The sequence below is a fragment of the Oncorhynchus tshawytscha genome, linkage group LG09 (assembly GCF_018296145.1).
Source record: "Oncorhynchus tshawytscha isolate Ot180627B linkage group LG09, Otsh_v2.0, whole genome shotgun sequence".
Taxonomy (NCBI): Eukaryota; Metazoa; Chordata; class Actinopteri; order Salmoniformes; family Salmonidae; genus Oncorhynchus; species Oncorhynchus tshawytscha.
In genome coordinates, this window is record NC_056437.1 from 67,034,110 (window position 1) to 67,055,545 (window position 21,436).

The following is a 21,436-nucleotide window of genomic DNA, read 5'->3' on the forward strand; positions in this document are numbered from 1 at the left end:
CTAACCAGAACTAAGAAGAATGGAAGGTAAGGACTTCTAAGGCTCTTGCACGAGAAGTTAGGAAAGCAACATTTACTGTGTGAAATGTAATGTTATCACCATCATTCTATTTCAATTATCATCACACACCCATTTTGACTGCTAGCAGCCACTAAAATTGAGTGGCTGCTGACAACATAGTGACTCAACTCCATTCACTTTAATAATGGAAAAATTGATGTAAAAATGTATCACTAGCCACTTTAAACAATGCCACTTAATATCATGTTTATATACCCTACATTACATCTCATATGTATATACTGTACCCTATAGCATCTACTGCATCTTGCCATCTTTATGTTATACATGTATCACTAGACACTTTAAACAATGCCACATTTATGTTTACATACCCTACATTACTCATCTCATATGTATATACTGTACTCTATACCATCTACTGCATCTTGCCTATGCCGTTCTGTACCATCACTCATTCATGTATCTTTATGTACATATTGTTCATCCCTTTACACTTGTGTGTATAAGGTAGTTGTTGTGGAATTGTTAGGTTAGATTACTCGTTGGTTATTACTGCATTGTCGGAACTAGAAGCACAAGCATTTCGCTACACTCACAATAACATCTGCTAACCATGTGTATGTGACAAATAAAATTGGATTTGATTGGATTTAGAACAAATGAAAGAAATTCATGAAAGGACTAGATGGATAACAATGTACATGCATGGAAAATAAGATCTGTACAACTTGGTGTACATGTCTGTATGAAGGCTGAATAGAAAGACCAGGGCATGATGAATATTCCCTGTTGTCTCATAGTGAGATAACAGTACAGACTTGATGAAGGCTCTACTGGCTGTTGGATGCAGTTGGATGCTGAAGTTGGATGCTGAATGTACTCTTGAACTCCCTCTCAAATAGATCCTTCAATCTTTCGCCCATCACACAGAACTCTGCATTATCCTTCAGAAAAAAGACAGACACATTTGTATAGAAAACATAATAAACTAGTAATGCATAAAACACAACTCATTTAGCCTAATTCCTATTTGTTATGGATTAAAAAAAGACGCATTGTTAAAGTGTTATTCATGCATTAGCACAATTCCAAGATTTGTTTAAAAAAATGTTGCCCTAAGTCTTCACATTGGATACTGCAGTAGTGCAGTCTTACCCTGTTAAATGTGGCACAGTTGGTGAAGATAAGCAACACATCAGACACAAAGTGTTGCACTGACCGGTAGAGATTCTGCTGCAGCTTCTCCACAACCCTGTCCAGCCATATAGGGGTCTTTATCACACTGGTGTAGTTTCTCACCTGGCAATGAAACATATAGACGGAGTTAAACTCAGCAAAAAAATTCTATCCATTTTTCAGGACCCTGTCTTTCAAAGATCATCTGTAAAAATACAAGTAACTTCACAGATCTTCATTGTAAAGGGTTTAAACATCGTTTCCCATGCTTGTTCAATTAACCATCAACAATGAATGACCATGCACCTGTGGAACAGTCATTAAGACACTAACAGCTTACAGATGGTAGGCAATTAAGGTCACAGTTATGAAAACTGAGGATACTAAAGAGGCCTTTCTACTGACTCTGAATTACACCAAAAGAAAAATGACCAGGCTCCCTGCTCATCTGCATGAACGTGCCTTAGGCATGCTGCAAGGAGGCATGAGGACTGCAGATGTGGCCAGGGCAATAAATTGCAATGTCCATACTGTGAGACGCCTAATACAGAGCTACAGGGAGACAGGATGGACAGCTGATCGTCCTCACAGTGGCAGACCACGTGTAACAACACCTGCACAGGACCGGTACATCCAAACATCACACCTGCGGGACAGGTACAGGAGGGCAACTGATGGGTCAAATTGAGGTCATGATAGGGGCTGCACCAAATGTTTGATGTATTATAATAATTGATTATGCTTATTTTGTATTAATAGAAGGGGAGGGGCTATGGTATGGGACCCCTCCTCTACGTTTATTTGGTCCTAGACTACAGATTAACAATATATATATATTCATTGTAAGGTTTTAGAATTGTTCCACAGTCTTTTCTAAGTCTCTGCCCCTTATTAAGAAATGGTCTGTGAGAAAGCATTTCAAAGATAAACAAAGAGCCCTGCAGGGGAGTAGAAGAGATAAGAGGCGAGTCAGACATACCTCTATAAATCAACTTGGGGGAGTGGACATTTACTGTTGAGGCCTTAGAAAACACTGGAACTATTGTATCTCTTGCAAGTTTGTATAGCTGTGTATGCATGAGCTTGGTCTGAGGAGTAGCAGGTAATGACGTATGCAGTGACATCACAGGGGCTTAACTACAAGCATGATAAAAGCAACTTGGACTTTTCCTATGGTGCAGAACTCATGCGACATCAGTTATATGTGTGATATTTGATCTTTGACTTCTGTCTACAGCTTTATTTGGAATAAAATTGTTAGGATTTGCAAGTGCACGTTTTGAGTGTTCCTTATTTGTTATTAAGTAAATAAAACGGAGCACAGGAAAACGGAACCAACTCAACAACAACTGCCGAGTTACACCAGGAACGCACAATCACTCCATCAGTGCTCAGACTGTCCTCAATAGGCTGACAGAAGCTGGACTGAGGGCTTGTAGACCTGTTGTAAGGCAGGTCCTCACCAGACATCACTGGCAACAACATCGCCTATGGGCACAAACCCACCGTCGCTGGACCAGACAGGACTGGCAAAAAGTGCTATTCACAGACCAGTCGCGTTTTTGTCTCACCAGGGGTGATGGTCGGATTCGCGTTTATCGTCGAAGGAATAAGCGTTACACCGAGGCCTGTACTCTGGAGCGGGATCGATTTGGAGGTGGAGGGTCCATCATTGTCTGGGGCGGTGTGTCACAGCATCATCGGACTGAGCTTGTTGTCATTGCAGGCAATCTAACGATGGGCGTTACAGGGAAGAAATCCTCCTCCCTCATGTGGTACCCTTCCTGCAGGCTCATCCTGACATGATCCTCCAGCATGACAATGCCACCAGACATACTGCTCGTTCTGTGCCTGATTTCCTGCAAGACAGGAATGTCAGTGTTCTGCCATGGCCAGCGATGAGCCCGGATCTCAATCCCATTGAGCACATCTGGGACCTGTTGGATCGGAGGGTGAGAGCTAGGGCCATTCCCCCCAGAAATGTCCAGGAACTTGCAGGTGCCTTGGTAGAGTGGGGTGACATCTCACAGCAAGAACTGGCAAATCTGGTGCAGCCCATGAGGAGGAGATGCACTGCAGTACTTAACTTTTGATTTTGATCTCCCCCCTTTGTTCAGGGACACATTCAATTTCTGTTAGTCCAATGTCTGTGGAACTTGTTTAGTTTATGTCTCAGTTGTTGAATCTTATATTCATACAAATATTTACACACACACACACACACACACACACACTTACATTGATACAAGGATCTGCCACAATGATGTGGTCCTTGTCAGCTTGGTATAGACACAGCAGGAGGTACTGGCATTCCTGTCAGAGTAAACACACATTTATGTGACTAGTCAAAGATTGTTTACATTTAAGTGAATCATTATTTAATGTCAAGTATATGTTGATGGTTATAATGGACAGACTAGACTGACAGATAGATATATAGATAGATTGGTCCAATTGCCTGTCAATCAATGAAACAATTTGTTCAGGCTCCTTACCAGTAGGTGGTCAGAGATTCGGCAGGTCAAGGCTTCCTGGTAAGTCTTTTGACTGGGGTAACGCCACGGCTGACTGGCCCTCAGTACACAAAATGTACACACCCACGGAAGATTATCCCTATGATTACACACACACACACACACTAAGCTGACAGCTAAGTTTACCTACACAGAACAAACATACCTCTCTTGTATCAATCTCACTCTCTCATCAACTGTTCTCACCCCAGCATAGTGTCATCCACATTAGGAAGATGACATCTCTGATGGAAGGAGCGAGGACACTCATCACAGCATATCAAGCTGCCCTGGCTTCTACAGATGAAGCAGTCGTCATCGTTATCCTGATCATGCTGCCAAGACAGAGAAGAGAGGAAGGTGAGAAGGAATTGGAAACAAACAAGCACCAACTGCCTGTTTGTGTGTTAAATATCGTACAGATTGATTTCCCACACCCTCGGGTGTAAAACAAGGAGACTCCTGATCACCGATCCTGTTTGCTATGTTTATTAATGATTTGACAAAATAAATGTAAAAGTTAAATACTAGAGTAAGATATATAATGGTGAAATGCTGATTATATTATTTTGATGGCAGAAACTGAACAAGACCTGCGGAAAATGATATCAAGTACGGTCAATTGGTGTAAAAGATGGAGACTCGTGAGCAATAAAAACATTTAAAAAACTTCAAGTGACTACCTGAAAGCTGGTTGAGAGAATGCCAAGAGTGTGCAAAGCTGACATCAAGGCAAAGGGTGGCTACTTTGAAAAGTCTCAAATGTAAAATATATTTTTACTTGTTTAACACTTTTTTGGTTGCTACATGATTCCATATATGTTTTTATATAATTTTGATGTCTTCACTATTTTTCTACAAGGTAAATAAAGAAAAACTCTGAAATGAGTAGGTGTGTCCAAACTTTTGACTGGTACTGTGTATTTGTCATATACTGTATTTTCATTTATTATTTTCCCCTAACCCTATCATCCCTCCCCTAATTGGAGTAAACTAATAGACAACAATACATTCACTTCTAATTCCAGTTTATACATACTCTATACATTTTACAGACACGGTATATTTTACATTAGTTATCTTAATTTGTATTTATTGTTTGTCCCACACTTTAGCTCCCCTCAACCCCTCCAAATCTATCTCTGAACACACTCCAGTTTTGTGGTGATATCTCACAAAAGTCCTGAACCCTTCTATTCTCATAGTTCCTACAGATTGAAGATATCAAAAAAATGTTAAGAGTATTATTATACTATTGATCGATTTGAGTAGGACTTTTCAAATCACCCAGCAGTGCTATTTGCAGAGTTAGCTCCAGGTAAATGTTGTAATTCTTCATCCATTCCTGAATCTGCAACCAAAAACAAGCTAGATATGGGCAGTAGCAAAAAAAAAAAAAAGAACCTTCTGTTAGATTAAGGGTGAATTCGTGTGTGAGAGATATATTATGTACAACCTACCTAAAAGCAAGAGATCCCTATGTGCACATGTAAGATCAGGGATATTGCCTCTGCGTTTTAAACAGGAGGGTGAAATGGAAGAGAAAAGCCTAACTATTGTGACCTCGAAGAGATGGAGAATAATATTTATTTGATCTTTATTGCCCTTTCTACCACGATACGCTTGCCCTTATTCCAGAAAGTCCACCAAATATACCCTGGCATTACTGTATGTGGCTGAACGATGAGGAGAAACTGGAACAGTTTTTGTCCATTGTGTATTTCCGTTTGCTGAATTGTTTTTGATAAAGCCTAGAAGAAAAAGGGTGACCTATTATTAAATTTTAAATATATTCAGCCCCAGACAACTAGCAAAGTGCATATATGAATAAACAGTGCATTCGGAAAGTATTCAGACCCCTTCACCTTTTCCACATTTTGTAACATTATAGCCTTATTCTAAAATGTATTCAATTGGTTTTATCCCTCATCAATCTACACACATTACCCCATAATGATGAAGCAAAATCAGGTTCTTAGAAATGTTTGCAAATGTATTCAAAATAGAAAACGGAAATATCACATTTATATAACTATTCAGACCCTTTACTCAGTATGATGTTGAAGCACATTTGGCACCGATTACAGCCTCGTGCCTTCATGGATATGACACTACAAGCTTGGCACACCTGTATTTGTGGAGTTTCTCCCATTCTTCTCTGCAGATCCTCTCAAGTTCTCTCAGGTTGGAAGGGGAGCGTCACTGAACAGCCATTTTCAGTTCTCTTCAGAGATGTTCGATCTGATTCAAGTCCGGGCTCTGGCTGGGGTACTCAAGGACATTAAGAGACTTTTCCTGAAACCACTACTTCGTTGTCTTGGATGTATGCTTAGGGTTGTTGTCCTGTCAGACTGAGGCGAAGGTTCACCTTCCAAGGTCCTAAGTGCTCTGGAGCAGGATTTCATCAAGGATCTCTCTGTATTTTGCTCCGTTCTCTCGACTCTGACTAGTCTCCCAGTTCCTGATGCTGAAAAACATCCCCACAGCATGATGCTGCCACCACGCTTCACCGTAGTGATGGTATTGGCCAGGTGATGAGCAGTGCCTGGTTTCCTCCTGACGTGACGCTTGACATTCAGGCCAAAGAGTTCAATCTTGTTTCATCAGACCAAAGAATCTTGTATTTCATGGTCTGAGAGTCCTTTAGGTGCCTTTTGGCCAACTAGTACACTGTCAACTGTGGGACCTTACCTGGACGTGTGTGTCTTTCCAAATCATGTCCAATCAATTGAATTTACCACAGGTGGACTCCAATCAATTTGTAGAAACATCAAGCATGATCAATGGAACCAGGATGCACCTAAGCTCAATTTCGAGTCTCATAGAAAAGGGTCTGAATACTTACAGTCGGAAGTTTACATACACTTAGGTTGGAGTAATTAAAACTTGTTTTTCAACCACTCCACAAATTTCTTGTTAACAAACAAAAGTTTTGGCAAGTAGGTTAGGACATCTACTTTGTGCATGACACAAGTCATTTTTCCAACAATTGTTTACAGACAGATTATTTCACGTATAATTCACTGTATCACAACTCAAGTGGGTCGGAAATGTACATACACTAAGTTGACTGTGCATTTAAACAGCTTGGAAAATTCCAGAAAATGATGTCATGGCGTTAGAAGCTTCTGATAGGTTAATTGACATCATTGAGTCAATTGGAGGTGTACCTGTGGATGTATTTCAAGGCCTACCTTCAAACTCAGTGCCTCCTTTTTTGACATCATGGGAAAATCTAAATAAATCAGCCATGACCTCAGAAAAAGAATTGTAGACCTCCACACATCTGGTTCATCCTTGGGAGCAATTTCCAAACGCCTGAAGGTACCACATTCATCTGTACAAACAATAGTATGCAAGTATAAACACCATGGGACCACGCAGCCATCATACCTGTCAAGGATTTCCTCCTCTTCTTCCGAAGAGGAGAGGCGAAACGGATCAGAGGATCAATATGCGGCGTGGTAAGTGTCCATGGTTCTTTTAATATGTAAATGTACACATGAACACTACAAAACAATAAACATGGAACGTGTGAAACCCTAAACAGTCCTATCTGGTGCAAAGACAGAGACAGGAACAAACACCCACAAACACACAGTGAAACCCAGGCTACCTAAGTATGATTCTCAATCAGAGACAACTAATGACACCTGCCTCTGATTGAGAACCATACTAGGCCGAAACATAGAAATACCCAAATTATAGAAAAACAAACATAGACTGCCCACCCAACTCACGCCCTGACCATACTAAATAAATACAAAACAAAGGAAATAAAGGTCAGAACGTGACAGTACCCCCAAAGGTGCGGACTCCGGCCGCAAAACCTTGACCTATAGGGGAGGGTCTGGGTGGGCGTCTGTCCGCGGTGGCGGCTCTGGCGCGGGACGCGGACCCCACCTCACCATTGTCTTAGTCCGCCTTATTGTCCGCCTCCGTGGCTTTCTCACCATGGCCACCCTTCTCAATGACCCCACTGGACAGAGGTGGGGCAGCTCCTCGGGACAGAGGTGGGGCAGCTGCTCAGGACAGAGGTGGGGCAGCTGCTCGGGACAGAGGGGCAGCTGCTCTGGGCAGAGGGGCTCCGGCAGCGGCGCCGGACAGGCGGGGGCTCCGGCAGCGGCGCCGGACAGGCGGGGGCTCCGGCAGCGGCGCAGGACAGGCGGGGGCTCCGGACAGGCGGGAGGCTCCGGCAGCGGCGCCGGACAGGCGGGAGGCTCCGGCAGCGGCGCCGGACAGGCGGGAGGCTCCGGCAGCGCCGGACAGGCGGGGGCTCCGGACAGGCGGGAGGCTCCGGCAGCGGCGCCGGACAGGCGGGGGCTCCCGGACAGGCGGGAGGCTCCGGCAGCGGCGCCGGACAGGCGGGAGGCTCCGGCAGCGGCGCCGGACAGGCGGGAGGCTCCGGCAGCGGCGCCGGACAGGCGGGAGGCTCCGGCAGCGGCGCCGGACAGACGGGAGGCTCCGGCAGCGGCGCCGGACAGGCGGGAGGCTCCGGACAGGCGGGAGACTCCGGCAGCGGCGCCGGACAGGCGGGAGACTCCGGCAGCGGCGCGGACAGGCGGGGACTCCGGCAGCGGCGCCGGACAGGCGGGAGACTCCGGCAGCGGCGCCGGACAGGCGGGAGACTCCGGCAGCGGCGCCGGACAGACAGGACCACCTGCAGGGAGGAGACAGAGAGACAGCCTGGTGCGTGGGGCTGCCACAGGAACCACCAGGCTGGGGAGACCTTCAGGAGGCTTGGTGTTAAGAGGAGGCACCTGAAGGACCGGGCTGTGGGGGAGCACTGGAGCTCTGGTGCGCAACCTTGGCACCACTTCCCCAGGCTGGACAACTATTTTAGCCCGGACCCTCCAGAGTGCAGGCACAGGTTGAACCGGGCTGTGGGTAAGCACGGGAGATCTAGTGCTTACTACACGCACCTCTCCCTTAGGCTCCACTCCCACATTTGCCCGGCACGAGCGGAGCGCAGGCAGAGGACGCACTGCACCCTCCCAGCGCCCCGGAGACACAGCACGCAGAGCCGGCGCAGGATAACCTGGACCAAAACTGTGTACCGGCGACCAGACCCGCTGAGCAGGCACCATACGCCCTGGCACAATGACCACACTCACATGGCACTTTCGGGGGGCTGCCCTATAGCGCACCGGGCTATGGGCACGCACTGGCGACACCGTGCGCTTAACCGCATAACACGATGCCTGACCAGTAATGCGCTGCTTATAATAAGCACGAGGAGTGAGCTCAGGTCTGCTACCTGGCTTAGTACCACACCTCGTCTGCCCCCCCCCAAAAAATTTTTTGGGGCTGCCTCTCGTACCTGTCGCACTGCCGTGCTGCCTCCTCATATCGCCGCCGCTCAGCTTTCGCTGCCTCCAGCTCTGCTTTGGGGCGGCGATATTCCCCAGCCTGTGCCCAGGGTCCCTCTCCGTTCAATATCTCCTCCCATGTCCAGGAGTCCTGTGATGCTGGCCGCTGTTGTTGCTGCTGCTGCTGCTGTCGTCGCTGCTGTTTACCACGCCGCTTGGTCCGAGTTGGGTGGGCGATTCTGTCAAGGATTTCCTCCTCTTCATCTGAAGAGGAGAGGCGAAACGGATCAGAGGACCAATATGCGGCGTGGTAAGTGTCCATGGTTCTTTTAATATGTAAATGTACACATGAACACTACAAAACAATAAACATGGAACGTGTGAAACCCTAAACAGTCCTCTCTGGTGCAAAGACAGAGACAGGAACAAACACCCACAAACACACAGTGAAACCCAGGCTACCTAAGTATGATTCTCAATCAGAGACAACTAATGACACCTGCCTCTGATTGAGAACCATACTAGGCCGAAACATAGAAATACCCAAATTATAGAAAAACAAACATAGACTGCCCACCCAACTCACGCCCTGACCATACTAAATAAATACAAAACAAAGGAAATAAAGGTCAGAACGTGACAATACCGCTCAGGCGGAGATGCGTTCTGTCTCCTAGAGATGAAAGTACTTTGGTGCGAAAAGTGCAAATCAATCCCAGAACAACAGCAAAGGACCTTGTGAAGATGCTGGAGGAAACAGGTACAAAAGTATCTATATCCATAGTAAACAAGTTCTATATTGACATAACCTAAAAGGCCTCTCAGCAAGGAAGAAGCCACTGCTCCAAAACCGCCATAAAAAAGCCAGACTACGGTTTGCAACTGCACATGGGGATAAAGATTGTAATTTTTGGAGAAATGTTCTCTGGTCTGATGAAACAAAAATAGAACTGTTTGGCCATAATGACCATTGTTATGTTTGGAGGAAAAGGGGGATGCTTGCAAGCTGAAGAACACCATCCCAACCGTGAAGCACGGGGTTGGCAGCATCATGTTGTGGGGGGTGCTTTGCTGCAGGAGGGACTGGTGCACTTCACAAAATAGATGGCATCATGAGGTAGGAAAATGATGTGGATATATTGAAGCAACATGTCAACACATCAGTCAGGAAGTTAAAGTTTGGTCGCAAATGGGTCTTCCAAATGGACAATGACCCCAAGCATACTTCCAAATTTGTGGCAAAATGGCTTCAGGACAACAAAGTCAAGGAATTGGAGTGGCCATCACAAAGCCCTGACCTCAATCCCATAGAAAATATGTGGGCAGAACTGAAAAAGCTTGTGCGAGCAAGGAGGTCTACAAACCTGACTCAGTTACACCAGCTCTGTCAGGAGGAATGGGCCAAAATTCACCCAACTTATTGTGGGAAGCTTGTGGAAGGCTACACAAAACGTTTGACCCAAGTTAAAGAATTTAAAGGCAATGCTACCAAATACTAATTGAGTGTATGTGAACTTCTGACCTACTGTGAATGTGATGAAAGAAATTAAAGCTGAAATAAATCATTCTCTCTACTTTTATTCTGACATTTCACATTCTTAAAATAAAGTGGTGATCCTAACTGACCTAAGACAAGGATTTTTTACTTGGATTAAATGTCAGGAATTTTGAAAAACTGAGTTTAAATGTATTTGGCTAAGGTGTATGTAAACTTCCGACTTCAACTGTATGTAAATAAGGTATTTCTGTTTTTATTTTGTAATACATTTACAAAAATTTCACTTCGTCATGATGGGGTACTGTGTGTAGATTGATGAGTTTTTTTTATTCAATCCATTTTAGAATAAGGCTGTAAGGTAACAAAATGTGGGAAAAGTGAAGGGGTCTGAATACTTTCCAAATGCACTGTAGATTGTGTACAGGCCTGTCTCACACTTGAATCTTCTCTTTTCCGAGACCAGGTTTAAACACCTTCTGTTTAATTTTTCTGTATTTATTTTTATAATTTTTACTGATCTAGGGTTATTATTATTATTGCTTGTATAACCGTATCTACTATTATGTACTGATTTATTTATGCTGCGCAGAACACGAGAATAATTATCACTCAGTTATCACTGTCAATCATTGTAATGTTTGTTTTCAGTCAATTAACATGAAAATGTAATTCATGAATTAGTTCATTCATTCATCATCCCCTATTCAGTGATGTTGAGAAACATCTTGGAATTTCATTATTAAAACTGCAGCATTAATTTAAACTATGTGATTGACTGATTGGTAAGTGGGTGCCGCTGTGTTCGTGAGGGTCGAGGGTGAAACTTACCCTGTCTTTGGCTGTAGGGCTGCACAGCTTGCACTTACACAGGAGAGAGTGAATGACTAAGATCTTACTCTGGAAATGAGAAAAAAACAAAGACCTTTTTGAAGAAGAGAAATGTTTTCATCACAGGTCCTTAAAGACCTTGCAGACTATCTTAAGCCATTCCTTGTACAGTAGGTTGGTAAGTGCCAAACACACATTATTTCCCCCTCATCTTTCTTCCTCTCTTTCTCTCTGTTCTCCTTCCCTCTGTACCTTGATGAGGAGGCTGAGTGTACCTTGATGAGGAGGCTGAGTGGTTTCCCGTCCCACTGGATGTCATTCTTCCAGGAGGGATCTTCCAGAGCTGACTCCCCCTTCACAAACTCCACCGGGGTCATCCAGCGCAGCTCCGTACGGATGCTCTTTCCACACAACCCTGGGGCAACAGAGAAGACAGGGACAGGACAAACTCAAATGAATCCAATATGGGTCACTACAGCTGACCAGAGTGACATAGGGCTATGGTAAAATAACCTGTAGTGTATTATCAATAATATTACGGTTATTTTTGTGGGGACATTTTCAGTACAAGTGCCGGTTTTAGTCAGTCAGCACATTTTTGACCATAGTCCCTGTACAGACAGACAATGAGCACACACAGAGCAGAGAGCAGCAACATATGACAACTAACACTTAGTACGAAGACAGAAAGAGCAATAACACAAAAAAGCAACCAAACAAAAGACAGAAAATTAACAAATCTATACACCTCACAAACTACACACAGGTTGAGTGTTGCACAGTTACGTGTGTCTGAAGGCAGTGAGTTCCAGACATGGGAAGCTCTCACAGTGAAAGCCGTCTGACTGAAGGTGCTTTTCCTTAAGGGAACTATATAGTCACCTCTCATGGCAGACCTTGTGGATCTGCTGAAATGGGTTTTCTGCTTGATAAAAGCACTAAGTGGGGTCAGTATTTGAGGTGCAGCCAGAGAAAGAGGTTTGCCAACATGTAAAAGTGTCTCCAGTACCTTCAATCGTTTCAAAGACATGGCAAATGTTGTTTATTAAACCTTCTGAGAAGACAATTTGTACCTGATGCAAACCGATCCTTATGTAGCATTCCATTGATGGCTCCACAGGTGACTTTGAAGACAGACTTCTTCACACCACAATGGCTGCCTCCTGTACTTCTCTCTCCAGCAGTGTTTGCCTGATCTCTTCTCTCTCCTTCCTCTCTTTCCTGCTCAGCTTCATTTTCCTCTTCTTCCTCCTCATCATCCTCCTCAGATTCTGAAGTAAAGATAAACAAAGAGGTTTGGGGAAAGATGGTTTACTATATAAGTGTGAAAGGTCAGGCCTGTGTTATTCACAAAACCACATAACAACAAAAACACAAAGTTAGAGAGACAACACCATCCCCTTTACCAGATAGTCATGTCTAAAGGATTCAGAAAGATTCCATTGAGTTGTGATTGGTGTACATACCTGTGATTGAGCCCGCTGATTGGTTGAAGGGAAAGCGTGCTCTCTTGGCCTAGATATGAGAAAAGGGACAGACCAGTTGTACATATATCAGTTACATAATAGACTCTTCTTTATATAATATGGTAAGAACATGGACAAATAAAATGATCATTGGCCAAAGTATGATCACGCACAAGAAATATAAATTCATGCCCGTATAAATGTCAAAATATCAACGGCTAAGGCTAAGCTATTGTCAAGTTTAGATGTTGCAATAAAACTAATTTATGACTAACATTCATAAACAACATGTACTCAGATGCTATGACGATGCAGCACTTAACCTATAGTCAAATGTAGTGTGGCTGTTAATCCAGAGGATGTGGTATATTGAAAGATTGGTCTCCTACCTGTGCACTCTTTCTTCTTTTAAAGTCTGGTGAAGTTAAATGGCCTTCCTGAGGTGGGTGGGATGGTGAAATGAAGGGGGAGAGAAGGGGGAACAGACATGCCATTCAGTCACTCAACACTTAAAATAAATGTCAGTGAAATACCTGTACAGTTAGTTTCTTTACAGAAAAATAAAAAGGGTATAATGTGTAGCTATAGTTTGTTGCTCTGTCTGTCCCAATTTTCTGCTATATGTATGATAAACTGATATGCTTTCCCGGAGACCGGGGTTGGTTGTCTTACGGTTTGGTTGTCACAGTGCTAATTACTCCCAATCTAAATGGAGCTGTGTAATATTTTTACATTAAAATATGTGAATTCTTTGAAAGAACTCATCCACCTGGTCGATTCATGTCAGCATGACAAAATATTGAGGTGTTTTATGTTTTTCATATTTTTTAAAAATGATTTAGTAAATGTTTGAATTATGGGAATATCAGTCAACACGTACGTTTGTTGAAAAGGGGTCAAGGGAGAGAAATATTTTAAACCTATTTATCTTGCTCTGCTGTGTGCATCTCGATAGCTGTCACTCAAATGGTAAGGGACTGAAGCTCATTGGATAGAACTGCTAGGGTAGAATTGCTAGGATAGAATTGCTAGGGGGCTTGTCCACATTGGGGTAAATGTAGGGAAAATTACACCACACAGATCCCAGTAAACAATCACTTTTAAACTAGGGATTTCATGACTAATTGAGGTAATAGAGTCACTCTGCTCATAGGTTATGCATGTGTGAACTACACATTGACACATCCAGCCCAAAGTGGGAGGTTGAAAAAAAAGCTTACTAGTCGCCAAAGTTCCGGAGCATGTCTTTTCAACCAAGAAAGCCTCCCGAGTGGCGCAGTGGACTAAGACACTGCATCGCAGTGCTATAGGTGTCACTACAGACCCGGGTTTGATCCCGGGCTGTATCACAACCAGCCGTGATCGGGTGTCCCATAGGGCGGGCACAATTGGCCCAACGTCGTCCAAGTTGGGGGAGGGTTTGGCTGGGGGGCTTAACCTTGTTCCGAACACCTCCAAAACAAAGGTCATGCGGTTTGGTAAGAAGAATGCCCTCTCCCCACAGGTGTGATTACTACCTCTGAGGGTTTAGAGCTTGAGGTAGTTACCTCATACAAGTACTTGGGATTATGGCTAGACGGTACACTGTCCTTCTCTCAGCACATATCAAAGCTGCAGCTAAAGTTAAATCTAGACTTGGTTTCCTCTATTGTAATCGCTCCTCTTTCATCGCAGCAGCCAAAGTAACCTTGACTCAGATGACCATCCTACCCATGCTAGATTATGGAGACGTAATTTATAGATCGGCAGGTTAGGGTGCTCTCGAGCGGCTAGATGTTCTTTACCATTCGGCCATCAGATTCGCCACCAATGCTCCTTATAAGACACATCACTGCACTCTATACTCTTCTCTAAACTGGTAATCTCTGTATACCCTTCGCAAGACCCACTGGTTGTTGCTTTTTTATAAAACCCTCTTAGGCCTCACACCCCTCTGTCTGAGATATCTACTGCAGCCCTCACATTCCACATAAAACACCTGTTCTGCCAGTCACATTATGTTATAGGTCCCCAAAGCACACACATCCCTGGGTCGCTCTTCTTTGCAGTTCGCTGCAGCTAGCGACTGGAACGAGCTGCAACAAACACTCAAAATTGACAGTTTTATCTCAATCTCTTCATTCAAAGACTCAATCATTGACACTTATTGACAGTTGTGACTGCTTTGCGTGATATATTGTTGTCTCTACCTTCTTGCCCTTTGTGCTGTTGTCTGTGCCCAACAATGTTTACACCCTGTTTTGTGCTGCTGCCACGTTAGGTTGCTACCATGTTGTTGTCATGCTGTGTTGCTGCCATGCTCTGTTGTCGTCTTAGGTCTCTCTTTATGTAGTGTTGTGTTGTCTCTCTTGTCGTGATGTGTGTGTTTTGTCCTACATTTTTATATAAAATATTTTTTGAATTATCCCAATCCCCATCCCTGCAGGAGGCCTTTTTGGTAGGCCGTCATTATAAATAAGAATAAGAATTTGTTCTTAACTGACTAGTTAAATAAAGGTTTAAAAAAATAATAATAATAAAACAAAATGATTGTTGAATATCCTTTCCTAGAAGCCTGCTGAAAGTCTGTTTTTAACTTTTATCTTCCAAAAGTTTACTAAAGGGTTGTTAACATGCTGATTGGTCTGCTATTTGAGCCAGTAAAGGGGGCTTTCCTATTCTTGGGTAGCGGAATATCTTTGGCTTCCCTCCAGACCTGAGGGCACACACTTTCTAGTTGGCTTAAATTGAAGAAATGGCAAATAGGAGTGGCAACATCGTCTGCTATTATCCTCAGTAATTGTCCATCCAGTCAGACCCCGGTGGCTTGTCATTGTTGATAGACAACAATTATTTTTTTCACCTCTTCCACACTCACTTTATGGAATTCAAAAGTACAATGCTTGTATTTCATAATTCGGTCAGAAATACTTGGATGTGTAATGTCAGCATTTGTTGCTGGCATGTCATGCCTAAATTTGCTCATCTTGCCAATGTGAAACTCATTAAAGTAGTTGGCAATATCAGTGGGTTTTGTGATGAATGAGCCGAGTTTGACTTTTTGCCCAAAATGTAATTTAAGGTGTTCTAAAGCGTTTTACTATCATTCTTTATAATTTATTTTTGTTTCATAGTACAGTTTATTTGTATTTAGTTTAGTCACATGATTTCTCAATTTGCCAATCGGTTGTGCTGTCAGACTTATTTGCCATACCGTTTGCCTCATCCCTCTCAACCATACCATTTTTCAATTCCTCATCAATAGAAAAGGGATTTTACAGTTTCTACAGTCATTTTCTCAATGGGTGCGTACTTATTAGTAACTGGAATAAGCAATTTCATAACTGTGTCAAGTGCCGTGTCTGGTTGCGCCTCATTTACACACCAGAGACCAGGAAATATTCTTTAAATCATCAACATAAGAATCACTACAAAACTTATTGTATGACCTCTGCACTATATTAGGCCCAGCCTTTGCAACTTTGGTTTTCCTAGATATGGCTACTATATTGTGATCACTGCATCCTATGGATTTTGATACTGCTTTAAAGCACATTTCTGCAGCATTAGTAAAGATGTGATCAATACATGTTGATGATTTCATTCCTGTGCTGTTTGTAACTACCCTGGTAGGTTGACTGACAACCTGAATCAGGTTGTAGTCACTGGTTATAGTTTGACGTTTTTTCTTGAGTGGGCAGCTTGATGAAAGCCTGTCAATATTTAAATCACCCAGGAAATATACCTCTGTTGATATCACATACATTATCAAGTGTTTCACACATATCCAGATACGGACTGTTAGCGCTTGGTGGTCTATAGCAGCTGTCACGTTCTGACCGTAGTTCTGTTATTATATCTTTGTTTTAGTATGGTCAGGGCGTGAGTTGGGTGGGAAGTCTATGTTTGTTTTTCTATGTTGGTTTTTGAGTTCGGCCAAGTATGGTTCTCAATCAGAGGCAGCTGTCAATTGTTGTCCCTGATTGAGAATCATACTTAGGTAGCCTGGGTTTCACTTTTGGGTTGTGGGTGTTTGTTTTCTGTGTGAGTGTTTGGTCCACACGGTACTGTTTTCAGTTTTGTATATTCACGTCATCGTTTGTTGTTTTGTTCGAGTGTTCTATTGTCTTTATTAAAAAACATTGGACACTTACCACGCTGCACATTGGTCCTCCGATCCTTCTCGCTACTCCTCCTCAGAAGAGGAGGATGAGAACCCTTACAGCAGCTTCCTACAAGAATGGGCTTCACATGAGGCAGATGAACCTGTATTACTTCTACAGTATTTAACATGACATCCTTTCGAATCTTTACAGGAATGTGGTTCTGAATAAAGACCGCAACACCGACCCATTGGCATTTCTGTCTTTCCGGTAAATGTTATAACCATATATTGCTACGACTGTATCATGAAATGTATTATCTAAGTGAGTTTCAGAGAGTCAGAATACGAATGTCATCTGTTACAAGCAAGTTATTGACTTCATGAACCTTGTTTCTTAGCCCATGTTAACACATGTAGCCTATCTTTAGCATTTTTCTGGGTTGCTTGATTGTTTTCAATGCTTCACTGGGAAGCGTATCAGAAGTAGACTTGCTCATGTTATTTACATTGGAGCTGATAGTGCACGGTGAGCTGCACACAGTGGACTTCCTACTAGGGCACACCACCTCAGTGCTAACAGTGTTACTCTGGTTCATAGGCACATGATTACTGCATACAATAGCTGTAGGATAAACAGAAGTATTCAGGGCAGTTGGGGGGGACATAAATTAAGTTACTTATATATATATATATATATATATATATATACAGTGCCTTGCGAAAGTATTCGGCCCCCTTGAACTTTGCGAACTTTTGCCACATTTCAGGCTTCAAACATAAAGATATAAAACTGTATTTTTTTGTGAAGAATCAACATCAAGTGGGACACAATCATGAAGTGGAACGACATTTATTGGATATTTCAAACTTTTTTAACAAATCAAAAACTGAAAAATTGGGCGTGCAAAATTATTCAGCCCATGTACATATAAATATATGGATGAGGCCGAACGGCATAGGCAAGATGCAGTAAATGGTATAGAGTACAGTATATACATATGAGATGAGTAATGTAGGGTATGTAAACATTATATAAAGTGGCATTGTTTAAAGTGACTAGTGATACATTTATTACATCAAATTATTCATTTTTAAAGTGGCTAGAGATTGAGTCTATGTTGGCAGCAGCCACACAATGTTAGTGATGGCTGTTTAACAGTCTTATGGCCTTGAGATAGAAGCTGTTTTTCAGTCTCTCGGTCCCAGCTTTGATGCACCTGTACTGACCTCGCCTTCTGGAAGATAGTGGGGTGAACAGGTAGTGGCTCGGTGGTGTAGGTGTACTGGAGGGCAGGTAGTTTACCCCTGGTGATGCGTTGTGCAGACCTCACTACCCTCTGGAGATCCTTACGGTTGTGGGCAGAGCAGTTGCCGTACCAGGCGGTGATACAGCCCGACAGGATGCTCTTGATTGTGCATCTGTAAAAGTGATGTGTACGCCGAGGAACTTAAAACCTTCCACCTTCTCCACTACTATCCCGTCGATGTGGATAGGGGGAGTGATCCCTCTTCTGTTTCCTGAAGTCCACGATCATCTCCTTTGTTTTGTTGATTTTGAGGTTATTTTCCTGACGCCACACTCCGAGGGCCCTAACTTTCTCCCTGTAGGCCATCTCGTCGTTGTTGGTAATCAAGCCTACCATTGTAGTGTCATCTGCAAACTTGATGATTGAGTTGGAGGCGTGCATGGCCACGCAGTCATGAGTGAACAGGGAGTACAGGAGAGGGCTGAGAATGCACCCTTGTGGGGCCCCAGTGTTGAGGATCAGCGGGGTGGAGATGTTGTTTCCTACCCTCACCACCTGGGGGTGGCCCGTCAAAGTCCAGGACCCAGTTGCCCAGGGCGGGGTCGAGACCCAGGTTCTCGAGCTTAAGTTAATGACGCATTTGGAGGGTACTATGGTGTTAAATGCTGAGCTGTAATCGATGAACATGATTCTTACATTCTTACAACAGAGAAGATAGGGACAAAAGGAAAAACTCAAATGAAACCCTATTATAACCTTAATATACATTACATATGGCGCATTTCAGTTGACCAGAGTGACATGGGGCTATGGTAAAATAACATGTAGTGTATTACGGTTTCTGGTTGGGGAAGGTTTTAATAGTCACCGTGGGTACCACATCACCAATGCACTTGCTAATAAACTTGCTCACCGAATCAGCGTATACATCAATTTTGTTGTCCGATGCTATCTGGAACATATCCCAGTCCATGTGATCGGATAAAATTTGATTTGATTTGAAGAAATCTTGAAGCATGGAATCAGATTGGTCGGACCAGCATTGAACAGACCTGAGCACGGGCGTTTCCTGTTTTAGTTTCTGTCTATAGGCTGGGAGCAACAAAATGGAGTCGTGGTCAGATTTGCCAAAAGGAGGGCAAGGAAGGGCTTTGTATGTGTCGCGGAAATTAGAGTAGCAATGATCCAGAGTTGTGCCAGACCAGGTCGCGCATTCGATATGCTGATACAATTTAGGGAGCCTTGTTTTCAGATTAGCCTTGTTAAAATCCCCAGCTACAATAAATGTATCCTCAGGATATGTGGTTTCCAATTTACATAGAGTCCAATGAAGTTCTTTCAGGGCCGTCGAGGTGTCTTGGGGGGGGATATACACGGCTGTGATTATAATTAAAGAGAATTCTCTTGGTAGATAATGCGGTTGACATTTGATCGTAAGGAATTCTAGGTCAGGTGAACAAAAGGACTTGAGTTCCTGTATGTTGCACACCACGACTCGTTAATCATAAGGCATACACCCCCGCCCTTCTTCTTACCAGAGAGATGTTTGTTACTTTCGGCGTGATGTGTGAAGAAACCGGGTTTCTCTACCGACTCTGATAATGTATCCTGAGTGAGTTTCCGTGTTTCCGATGTTTCCGTGAAACTAAGAATGTTACAATCTCTGATGTCTCTCTGGAAGGCAATCCTTGCTCAAATTTCGTCTACCTTGTTGTCAAGAGACTGGACATTTGCGAATAGTATACTCAGGAGAGGTAAACGATGTGCCCGTCTACGGAGCCTGACCAGAAGACCGCTCCGTCTGCCCCTTCTGCAGTGCCGTTGTTTTGTGTCGCATACTGGGATCCAATCCATTGTCCTGGGTGGTAGTCCAAACAGAGGATCAGACTTTGTGGCTGTGGGTGCTGATTTTTGTAGACAATAAATCATTTCTGTGTAGACCTCCTTTGCCTGATCATTCACACTGGGATGAACTCTCCTTCTGGAGGTCTTGGGTGTCTCTCAATTTGTGCTTGGACTGGTGCTTGCACTGCAGAGGGGTCTTCTAGGCTCATTGTGCATTTTATCATCTTCCTGAAAAGCAAAACAAATAATGTTTGTGTGAGGAAAAAAAATGTCCAAAGGCATCTATGAACAGTAGCTAACAGTAGTTTATTCACATGATTTAAATCAATGTTTCTCAATCAATTCCTAGAGGAACTGAAGGTGTGGCTATTGTCCTAGCTTTAACATGGTCCCCTGATCTTGACCTGCCTGCTGTAGATTAATCATATGATGCAGAATTTGTCCTTTATATCTGAAGCTGTTGTGAAGAAGGATATATATTTTTTATTTATAATACTTTTATGCGGACAAGACAGAAATGTATACACACACACACACAAAAACACATATTAGTTGGAGGCTGGATCAGCATCCAAATGATAATACATATGGCTTAGTTAGATAAATCTGCCTATTATTTAACAAGCTTAGCAAGAGAAGGTTATTAGTCTTTACATCAGACCACAGTATGTAGATGTTGGAGGATGTCAAATGTCTCTACTTTTGCCCACTTTAAACTGAGTTGGAGTGTGTCTGGCTTCTTTCCTCGTCTGCTAAACAAACTCTAGGAGGCAGGGCACAGCCTGGTTGCAAACAAATAACTGCATAAGACTGGGGGGGGACCATGGCCGCAGGTTAACACCTCTCAACATCTGGATCTGGCTAACCAGGCCATGGTATGGAGTAAACTTGCTAGCTACCGTCATAAGAAGCCTGATTTGTGCCGTTTTGATTGCTCTGATTTAATACAATTTAACATCAACCAATGTATTACAGTGTCTCTTAGTTTTAGTTATCCCAAGAGTTTACATTGCAGTTGACAAGCAGCTAAGTTAGCAACGCGATCGCAATATATATACATTTTGACCTTTTCTACCTAGCTAACGTTACCCCTATCCTGCACTAAGTAGCTGCACGAGTGACAGTTCCGTTGACAGTGGTGGTACAGTGGCATCGCGCCATTGTGCTTGATAAGGTGTTAAATCAAAGACGACTCCTTTCTTAGAAGAGTTAGTTAATATGACTGCTCAGTGATCACTCCTGTCTCTTGCTTATTCTACCAGCAAAGACAGTCAACGCAACCACCATTAATGAGTTCAGGTTTTCTAATTTATCTGTGGTTTTATTTTGTGATTGGCTAGAAGGGAGTAAGATTTATCATTGTTCTTCTACTTTTCATTTAAATTCCTTAAATTCCTTTGTTAGTCAAGTTAGCTCTCAATAATGATTGTTTTGATGGAAAACCGA

The 21,436-nt window shown here is 43.2% G+C and overlaps 2 protein-coding genes across 2 annotated transcripts in view; both read right to left on the reverse strand.

The window, feature by feature from the left end:
* LOC112258461 (nuclear body protein SP140-like protein) overlaps window positions 1-21,436 on the reverse strand; it is a 76,843-nt gene that overhangs the window by 51,033 nt on the left and 4,374 nt on the right. The gene's annotated exons all lie outside the window — the stretch shown is intronic.
* LOC121847198 (nuclear body protein SP140-like protein) lies at window positions 598-14,167 on the reverse strand. Its single transcript, XM_042327294.1, has 10 exons — window positions 13,204-14,167; window positions 12,815-12,863; window positions 12,422-12,619; window positions 11,624-11,763; window positions 11,349-11,417; window positions 3,921-4,048; window positions 3,696-3,813; window positions 3,439-3,513; window positions 1,180-1,323; window positions 598-968 (listed from the first exon to the last, which is right to left on the reverse strand). The coding sequence occupies exons 1-10, from the start codon at window positions 13,306-13,308 to the stop codon at window positions 855-857; spliced, it is 1,140 nt and encodes a 379-aa protein (XP_042183228.1). The 5' UTR covers window positions 13,309-14,167; the 3' UTR covers window positions 598-854.

Excerpts from the sequence above, each read along its gene's own strand:
- LOC121847198 (XM_042327294.1), bottom strand. The coding sequence starts at position 13,308 with ATGGCATGTCTGTTCCCCCTTCTCTCCCCCTTCATTTCACCATCCCAC. Across the intron at positions 12,620-12,814 it reads ATCAGCGGGCTCAATCACAG|AATCTGAGGAGGATGATGAG; the intron begins GTATGTACACCA and ends TCTTTACTTCAG. Across the intron at positions 11,418-11,623 it reads CACTCAGCCTCCTCATCAAG|AGTAAGATCTTAGTCATTCA; the intron begins GTACACTCAGCC and ends TCTCATTTCCAG.